This window comes from Nothobranchius furzeri, chromosome 14, assembly GCF_043380555.1.
Source record: "Nothobranchius furzeri strain GRZ-AD chromosome 14, NfurGRZ-RIMD1, whole genome shotgun sequence".
Taxonomy (NCBI): domain Eukaryota; kingdom Metazoa; phylum Chordata; class Actinopteri; order Cyprinodontiformes; family Nothobranchiidae; genus Nothobranchius; species Nothobranchius furzeri.
Window position 1 is genome coordinate 48081641 of NC_091754.1, and position 10499 is coordinate 48092139.

Sequence of the window (10499 nt, forward strand, 5' to 3'; positions counted from 1 at the left end):
AATTTTTCAGAAATCCGTAAAAGTGATTGTCTCAACACGTACTGTGATGAAATGTAAGCCGTACGTATTTTTTTTTTTGCCAAGCACGCCCCCTGCCCTGCAGAGCTCAGTGCAATAGGAAACTGAGCGCCGACCAGAACTAACCAATAGCGTTAGACTACCGCTTACTTGCTTCAGAATAATACCCGTAAAACAACGTATTTTAGCGGTTTGTCGGCTACAGAAGCACATTTATAAACAGAAACATGAAGTCGCGATCTTAAACAAACAGAGCAACAGATTTTTTGTGTTATATGCTTGTCAGCCACTAGATGGTGCCATCGGATAAGAGAAATACACTGGAAAGCAGCTTTAAAGGCACAGTGTATAATAATTTTGGATGATTACAATCAAATTCTGTGTATCCAGTTCAAACTTGTTTTTCATTAATATTTCTCACCAACATCAATTCTAAATATTCCTCTTAGCTTGAAATTTAACATTTTTAAATATATAAACTGTGGTCAATGCACCATGGTCGTGCGCCATCCTGAAATATGGTTGCTATTTAGGGACATACAAGCTCCGCGTTTGCACTTTGATTTCAACCTGAAAAAAACAGCAGAGGGCAGCAGTACACCCTGGAAGCATGGGGTCTGCCAATTCAACTAAGAAGAGAATAGGAACACCGTTGCTGAACTCCGTTAGTTTGAATAACAATGAAATCGAAAGTCAAACGAGCTCATGTTATGTGCAACACTCGGCAGCCACATACAATGAGATAGTTGCCCACTATTAGCTGGACACCAGCCTCCAACTGGTGTCCCTGACTCTCAATCACCTCAAGTTGCTCGTTAAGCTTTTCTTCGTACTAGAGCTCCCGATCCGTTCCCAACGTATCAGTTCCAAAGTCCTTCTTCAAGACGCCTCCTAAATTTCCTTCTACTCAAGTCTTTTCTCCTCTCGCAGCCTGTCGTCTCTCTCTCAACACGCTCCAGCACTCCTATGCTAGCCGGTGGCTAAGCTAACATTGACCACTCCATATCAACCGCATCTTCCCAGCTCCAGCTAACCCTTCTTTGCTAGCCGATGGCTAACAGGCAGCCAGTGATGTCCATCTCCACCGCGTCTCTGCATCTCAAGCCAGCGTTCATCCGTTTGCTGTTGGATAAGCGGCCGCCAGTGTTGTTCACTGCACCGGAGATCCACGTGACACTGGACCCCCGAGTGATGCCTTCACTCCTTCGTGTGTGGATCGGTGATAGCTGTGCTCTTCAAGCGGCGTGACAGAACTTGCTTGCTTCCTTCAGGACTGGTAGGTTGATGTAACAGTCATAAATAAAAATGTTTTTTTTTTTTTATAATTGGTCGAGTAGTTATATGCTTTGTGTGGGTTAGGCTAGAGACGTTGGAAAGCCTTTTTGATGCGTGGACTAACGTAACAACTCGAATGTTTTACCATGATGTCTATGGATTCCCCACATATTCGTGTTCTGGCAAAGAGGGCGGGGCAAACCAGTCTCTCCACTGTAGGGCTTTATTGTGGGGTTACATTTTGCCACATGACTCCTGGGTCATTTGAGGCCTCATAAATTTCTCACTCTTGAATGGATTTCCGTATTTATTCATTTTCTTCACTTGCACATTCCTGTTCCATTCCACTAGAAGACAGGTTGCTAGTTACTCACTTTCTGACTCACATCAATTAAACTGAAAAGGATTCAAGAAAAGTTATTCCAGCTGCACGATACTAAATAAATGGGATATAAGAAAATATTGATATGGCAATATGTCGTGATATTTTTTCATGCTATATCATATTGATATTCAAAAGCTGTGTATCTAATATTTGGAAGAATTAACATGCAAACGTTTGTGTGCTTTATTTTCTTTTGGTGCAATTCAAACACCGACCGCTAGTTGGCAGCAGTGTGCAGTTGGTTTTGCTTTCATCATTGAAATGGAAATCCCTTTACCATGGTTCAGATCCCTCATGTTAAATATGTGAAGTATCAGTTTGGACTGTTTATTGAATTTTCCTACAATAAATTTGGTCTAAAAAAATTGCTAATATCTCTGACTGAATGCATCACAATATATGGTGATATATTGTATCATCTCCCCTGTATCGTGATATGCATCGTCATTTCACCGATACACATCCCAACCAAATAAATTAAATTAAGATTTTCTTGCATGTATTTAAAGGGAATGTGGAAGCTCTTACAAAGCAGACATTTTTCAGCCCAATGAGCTGCTACCTTAACACAGTTTCACTCAACAAACTTCCTTTTTCTAAGTGAAATCTTAGCTAAAGCTTATTTTGTCACTTCATCTGTGTTACAAGCTCCAGCATCAGCAGGATAATGATAAATGACCCACACTTGTATAGCACCTTTCAGGGTCAGAGGACTCCAAAGTGCCTTACACTACAGTATCATTCATCCATTCACACGCACACATACACTCACTCACTCACTCGCCGATGGTGATGAGCTACGTTGTAGCCACACCTGCCCTGGGGCGTGCTGACTGAGGAGCACCCCAGGGCAGCTGTGGCTCAGATGTTGTTAAACCCAAAGATGAGCTCATGGTGGCGTCAGACTCATGCACACCCATCATTGTGAACTTGAGCATCAGCAAAGTCAACAGCAAAACTTTTTATATCGCTTCTTTATCTTTTCACCACTTAGGGATGGGGAAATCGAGGCCTTCCTGGCATTTTTGTTATAAAAAAAATCATCACCAACAAAAAGAGATCCATTAAACGGCTTTAATAATTGGTTATGAGTGCAGCTGGAGCAGCTGTCCGCCAGTCGCCCGGCTGAAATATGCATCACAGGTTCTGAAATTTGGCAGCATGAAGTGAAAGTGCAGCTTTGCGGGAAGTGAAAACACGGTACGTCATCCTGGCTGCCACAGATAAGAAAAGAGACGATGTTCTCGACCGTTTCTGGCTTGGTGTGGTGGTGTGTGGCTGCAGCGGCCTGGCTCCGTCCTCGCTGAAGCTACATGTGAAATGTTGTGAGGAGCAGAGGGTGTGTGTGTGTGAGAGAGAGAGAGAGAGGTGAACTAAGTTATAAATCCCTTTGAAAAAGTAGAAGAGTGTTTCCCTACACACACACACACACACACACACACACACACACACACACACACACACACACACACACACACACACACACACACACACACACACACACACACACACACACACACACACACACACACACACACCTCACTGCCGCCTGCCTGCATACATTCCATCTGGTAGCTGAGGGGCCAATCGGTTGCAGGTATGCAAATAAGGTGGGTGTGGCCTATTATAGCTGGAGTACCAGGTCTGAATGGAGAATAAAATAGACTAAAATAGAACAAAATAGAATATAGATGGAAGATGAGAACATTTAAATGTGAATAGGTTGGCTTTAAAGCAGAATCTAATAAAAAAAAAAAAGAGGATGAATAACTAAATGTTTCCTTGTGTCTGATTAAAATCAGAATGATTTAGACCTGGATGAACTTTTCTTTCAACTAGAAACTAATTGTTCATTTTCCTGTGCGGAGCGTTTATACTGGGAACATCTGTTGCATAACTTAGATTTCTGACCTTTGAAACAGCTGGATAAATAAAAACCTTTCAAGCACCAACCACCTCCGCTCCTCCAAACAAACTCACTTTTTAAAAGGATGTAATCAGACTCATTTTCTCGTTGTTTTGCATTTTTTCATTTGGATAACACTTGATGTGTTTTTTGAAAACCGTCCCTTCAAGTGAGTGATTTGAAGGGGTCTGTGTTGCTGCCGTTTTGCCGTCTGCAGACTAGAAAAGTGGATTTTAACGAGTAGAAGACACAAGAAGTGAATGGTACAACCCCGCTGTACGTGGAGGGCTCTAACTGTGTGGTCCGCCATTCCACTCGTCACCAATCGGGTTTAAAGCATCTGTGCAGCTTTTTGCATTTGAAATGCAAAGCAAACTAAATTATTTCTAAACACATTAATGGTATTCACTCATTATGGAAGGCAGGTGTTTTTAAACCCTGAGGCGTGTTTTTCTGACTCTGTTGAACTTTCTGAATCAGATTCAGAGATTTTGTCCCAACGGTGCGAACGGCGGCTTGGGATTTTGTCATTTCTGTTCAAAATGAGCATCAGCAATCAGCTAAGCCACTGAAAACAGACAATATACCATTCTGTCAGCTCTGTGTTATCTTTATTCCCTCTGGGCATACAAACAAACTCTGAGCTGGAAAAGGAAAGTAAAGCACAGAGCAGGAAGTTTGTGACTCCTGGCTGCCCTGCAGCACAGAGAGCACCTTCATACAGACCCATGTAAGGGGGGGGGGGGGGGGGGGGCATGTAATCAGCTGTTAATGAGGATAAAAATAAAGGGTGAAATAAAATGAACTAGAGAAGAAACTTATTTTATGTGTGAGTCACCTAGGTCATGATAGATGGTTAGGATTCAGAACCAAACTTATCGTTACCCAATGATTCAAGCTGCTGTTTTGGGGGATAAACATAATTATTAAACACTTCAAGTGTTTTTATGTGAACTTTCTACGGCGCTGCCTGGAAATCTAACCATTTTAACATCCATCCCTTATCTAACGCCTATCCAGGGGCGGGTCGCAGGGGCCGCAGCCTAAGCAGGGACTTCCCTCTCCCCAGCCACTTGGGCCAGCTCCTCCGGGGAATCCTGAGGCGTTTCCTGGCCAGCAGAGAGACTTAGGGTGTTTCTCAATGCCAAGGAACCTTGCCTTGATGTCTTGGCCCCTACCCGGTTGCCTAGGAGGTACGTCATCAGGAACCGCCAAGACGTTTTCCAATGTTCATGTTCTACCGAGACGTGTGTTCTCCGTTTGTTAGCCGTTTAGCTAGCTGAGCGAGGATACATTGGAGGTGTCTTGTAGCCCAGCCTTGGTCAAAAGTTACCCACAACACGCCGCGGTATTTTCTAAAGGATGGCAGATCAGAAGCCGGGAGCTACTTCTGGGACAAATTTCAAGTTTAAAAGTAAGTCAACTAATTTAAAATGTTTTTTAGATCCAAAGAAGTTATCTACGGTTGGTTAGTTGCTTAGTAGTTGCAGCTTCGATGGCTAGCGGGTAGAAACTCACTTATATATCTAATTTAATAAACATATACAAATATTTAAAAGTAAAAGTCTCGTTATTTATGTATATTGAAACTAATACGTATAAAATATAATGTTATCTCCCTTGTCACGTGAGGTTACGTGACCGCCGTGGAAGCCGCGGTCACGTGAATCAAGTCTGTTCTATTTAACCGTTTTCTTTGACCAAGGAAGGACCGTGTCTTCGTAAGCAAGGCGCCTGGCCTCTAAAGACATCGTCTCATAAGGCCAGGCGCCTTGACATTGAGAAACACCCTGGGTCTTCCTTCTGGTCTTCTCCCGGTTGGACGTGCCCGGAAAACCTCACCAGGTTTGCCTGACCAGATACCCAAACCAACTCAACTGGCTCCTCTCGATGTGGAAGAGTAGCCGGTCTACTCCGAGCCTCTCACCTCATCTCTAAGGGAGAACCCAGCCAACCAGTGGAGAAAACTCATTTTAGCTGCTTGTATCTGTGATCTCGTTATTTCGGTCACTACCCAAAGCTGTGACCATAGGTGAGGGTAGGAACGTAGATGGACTGGTAAATCGATTTTAACATATACCAAACATTAAGAGACTACTCTTGTTTTCTGATGTCCCGAAAATAAAACTCTTGTGTACCTACACTCAAAACCTTCAGCGCATCAGGCAAAATAATTTTTCTGATAACTAGGCAACAAGAGCAACTTAAAGCTGCATATTTGGAAAACAAACTAGCTGAAACCATTTGTCATGCCTCTTAACTACGTTCTAACAAAGTTTAGCCACAAATATATTGTAGAGATGGAGAAAAAAAAAAGAAAAAAAAATTAATAGTAATTTTCTTGCAGAGTGGTTTTATTGGAGCGGTTCGCAGCCGAGTGTGAAGCAGCTGGGATGAGAATCAGCTCCTCTAAATCTGAGACCATGGTTTTGAGTCAGAAAAGGGTAGAATGTCTTCTCCAGGTCAGGGATGAGGTCCTGCCCCAAGTGGAGGTCTTGTTCACAAGTGAGGGAAAGATGGAGAGTGAGATTGATAGGTGGATTGGTGCTGCATCTGCAGTGATACGGCCGTTGTACCGGTCTGTCGTGGTGAAGAGAGAGCTGAGCCAGAAGGCAAAACTCTTGATTTACCAATGGATCTACGTTCCTACCCTCACCTATGGTCACGAGCTTTGGGTAGTGACCGAAAGAACGAGACCGCGGATACAAGCGGCTGAAATGAGTTTTCTCCACAGGGTGGCTGGGCTCTCCCTTACAGATAGGGTAAAAAGCTCTGTCATCAGGGAGGGGCTCGGAGTAGACCCGCTGCTCCTCCACATCGAGAGGAGCCAGTTGAGGTGGCTCAGGCATCTAGTCAGGACACCTCCCTGGTGAGGTTTTCTGGGCACGTCCAACCGGGAGGAGACCTAAAGGAGGACCCAGGACACGCCGGAGAGACTATGTCTCACGACTGATCAGAGAACACCTTAGGATTCCCCCGAGGAGCTGGTCCAAGTAACTGGGGGGGGGGGGGGTTGCTGGGGGGGGGGGGGGGGGGGCTGGGGGGGCTGGGCCTCTTTGCCTAGGCTGCTGCCCCCGTGACCCAACCCTGGATAGGCGGCCGAAAACAATGGATGGATGGATGGATGGATGGATGGATGGCTTTCTTGCAATTGTCTAAAAACGTCTACCAATAACACGTTTTGGACCAAACGCAACTATTGGACCATCCGGTTGTCGGTGTTACCGAACCGCCACACTTTCCTGGGTCCTCCACTCATCACACACTCACGTATTCAGCAGCAGAACACCACTGGTGTGAGAGGTTCTCTGCTCAATAACATCTGAGGAGAAAGAGCCGGCTGCTACCACTGAGCTTCAGGACAAACTATCGGAGTCCCAAAAAGAAAATCACCATTTGAAGTCACGGACAACAAAAGACGTTTGGACCTTGAAAACAGCGACTGGTGTTTAGCGCTATCTCGTTTCTTCTGGCTATGCGGGTGTTCGTTTACAGTTGTGGCGGATCCAGAGAAGATACCCGAGGGCGTGGGTGAGTGTACCGTGACCATGTTTGTGTTTAAAACCTAGCTTGTTTGCAGATTTGTTATAAAAGCTTTAAAGTAAAGAAAGGACCTAGGTGAACTGGAAAACCTGTAAACACCTATAATAATCTACAGTAAACGCACAGTTGAATCAACACAAACCACTATCACAGTCTTTGCATGATGGTCCTGTACAACTCTCCCAACACATAAAACGCTTAACAAATGAAAATAAAAGCTGTTAGCATGGCGGGACACAGGCTTGTGTCATTAGCTGAGATAAAACATCAATGTTCCACTTTTACAAAAAAAAAAAAAAAGTGAACAAAGGCAGCAGACGAGTTGATTTAGCCAATTAAAGGCAAGATTTTTGCATATCATGAATATGAATGAGTAACATCCTCAGACTAACCTCTAACCCCTGGTACAGAAGCTCGAGAGCGTTTATTCCACAGAGACGACCACAGCAAACAAGTGAATGAGAAATTTAAGGGGAAGTATTATAACTTATATTAAGTTATGGTTATATATGAAGTTCTTTACATAAAGTCTCTCTCATAAAGCGATTAGCAGTTTTATCGTTTACAGTTGGCTGGGTAACGTCCAGAATTAGCCATTTCAGGGTTCTGCCACCTTAATGTAAATAAGCTGTTGCTGGCCCCGCCCAACATTACCTGATTGGCTGCTGTGGGGTGAGCAATTCATATATAAGGGAGGGGCTTCGAGTAGAGCCACCACTCCTCCAGTGTAAACAGGTGAGGGGGATTCAACGCAAATGTTCTTTTGTGTGAAGTCACAATAAGGGTCATTACAAGGGTCTAGACAGCTAGACCGTCTACTTTCTTTGGCAAAAGACAGTCTAGCTTCTATGCTAGTTTACCCTTGCTGTGAAGTTGGCATTTTTAACTTCCTCTTTCTGGTGCTAGCCCCTAGCGGATGAGAGGGGAACTGCAATTTCTGTCACGTCTGAGTTGGCCGCCCTTGGTTTTACCTTTAGCAGCCATCTTGACTTGGAGTGACTCTAAAAGTTAGCCCAGTTGCTGATGATTACTTTCTTGGGAGTCTGACTCAAATTAGCCAAGAACAGGTTGCTAGCAAACAAAGACACTGGAGGAAAAATATCTTAGGAATCAGTCACTGGTTTTCAGGACCATCTTTCTGTTGCCTAACAGCATCTTTTGCACACATTTGTATTAAAACTTGGTTCATTCACTGAACTAAAGTGTGCCATACTGATCCATTCTTTCCCTGTTTCCTCAGTAGGACAGCCCAGCCTAGTGGACTCCCTATTTAGAGCAGACAGAGGAGTTTAAAGAGTTTAAACCACAAGCAGACTGCACGCCTGACTCACGGACTAGAATAGAAGTCAACCCAAAAAAAGATGGGTTAACACAATGTGGAAAAAGAAAAAGTGACGATTCCTGCTGCCGTTAACCTCTCAGTGTGTTTCCACTTTAAAAACTCAGACATGCAGACTCATTACTGATTATGAGGAGGTTAAATGCAATTAGTCACACTTCTCAGGGGCAGTCATAGGTGTGATTGTAGTGAAACAGTAACTTTTAATGAAAAGTTTCATGTGAAAAATGTGCTAATTATCAGTTGACTAGGAGACAGGACATCCATCTGTGGGGATCGGAGCCTGGGTTGATGCAAACTGCTGGGATCTGTGACTTTATTTCATTTCATAAAATCTCGTGCAGCATCTAAAATCAATGTGGTGAGTTATTTCATTGTGAAAGATGCCTTGCTAGGAGGCTGAGGCAATAAACCTGATCAAGTACCTGAATAATGCAACACCTGCTAGTCGAAACAAGTTAACCAGTAACCAGCCAGCATGTTTCCAGTTTCCTCTAGTAGTCACACACACACACGCACGCACGCACGCACGCACGCACACACACACACGCGCGCGCAATTCACACACACACACACACACACACACACACACACACACACACACACACACACACACGGTAAATGAGCCCCGGATGTGTGTCAGGATCTCATAAATCCACCACCCTCCCGAGGTCCGGCTGCGGGCGGAACAAACACCGCGGGGTGCGTTTGGGTTCCAGCAGGGAGACGCTAAAGAGACTTGAACTCACCACGTTCGTGAGGAAATCACCGTCGCTCAGCTCCTCCAGGTCCAACAGGTTGGTCCCTGCGTGGGGATAGAGTTTGTCCACCACAAAACTGTCTAGGAGAGACTCCATCATGATGGACAGTAGCTCCCTGGTCGCGCGACACTTCAAAATCAACTCATTAAAAAACGAGAAGGTTTGTTTTCAAGCGCTCCTCCTGGAAAAGTGAAGCGGAAGCGACGTAACGTCAGATTTCTTCTGAATTACACATCCTTCTCCACCCGGCTTGCTGTGGTGGAGCCGCTGATGTTCTTCTGCTCTCTCCTCCTCTTTCGCGAGTGCTGTCAGCCACGCGCCGATGAATATTCAACCAAACCCCGCCCACCCCGGTAAACACGCGCCACGCCCCCAGAATTATACGAAGTTTTTTTTATCACAACGAAATTAAATCCAAACGTTTTCCAAGAAAATATTTGAACAAGAACGCAAAAACACTTTGATATAATTTAGATTCATTGATAAACGTTTGATAACTGGAAAATAACTGGAAAATGTGAAACTTTTCACCTGTGTATTTTTACCACAGACATATCAGATAAGTTATTATAGTTTTTACTTAAATACTTTTTTCAAATGGCCATGTTTTGTTGGATTAGAATGAAAAAGATAATTGTTAGCAGCACCTGGAGTAGCTAAAGTCAGGGGCGCCTCCAGAAAATTTAGATGGAGTGGCCACCATCGACATATATACTGCAGACAGGGCCAAATAATTTTTTGGGGTGGCACACCACACTGGTCCTCTGGGAGAGGCGGTGATGTATTGCATTTCTCCTTTATTCATTTTTATTATTTGTTGAAAACAGTACGTATCCAAAACATTTAACAACAATTTTATAAATACTTACATTTCAGTTATTTAAAATGTTAGTTCAAATTTTATTTTAAAATTTCTTTTTTATTTTAATTCACCTGTTGCTGTGTTCACAAAAAACTATGGAGATAAAAAAAATGTAAACAGTGAGCAGCAGAAACATGTGTATTTTTTTATTCTGATTGTTTCTTTACTCATTAATTATATTATTTTTATTTTGTTTTTCAAATGTGTCTTGAATAAATAAGATCAATTTATGGTTTGAGTGAACACTAATATGATTTATTAACACTGGCTTTTTCTGGGAGGGGCAACAATTATCTAGTGGCCATGGCCACCCCTTGGGAGCGCCATTGGCTAAAATAATTAGCCCGTATCGTACCTGTTCTTCCTTAAAACACAAAAACGCTTTTTAAAACTCGTTAAAAGTAGTATTT

General features: G+C 43.5%; 1 protein-coding gene across 5 annotated transcripts in view; it reads right to left on the reverse strand.

Moving 5' to 3' along the window:
• Positions 1–9531, reverse strand: part of creb3l1 (cAMP responsive element binding protein 3-like 1) — a 34720-nt gene extending 25189 nt beyond the window's left edge. For all 5 annotated transcript variants that reach the window (XR_008563697.2, XR_011516231.1, XM_015952326.3 and 2 more), the window contains exon 1: positions 9216–9531. Coding sequence is in view for 3 of the 5 variants with exons in the window: in XM_015952326.3 (XP_015807812.1) it covers positions 9216–9326 (111 nt within the window). In the remaining 2 variants the exon portion in view is untranslated. The remainder of the gene's footprint in view (positions 1–9215) is intronic.
• Between the last annotated feature and the right edge of the window lie 968 nt (positions 9532–10499).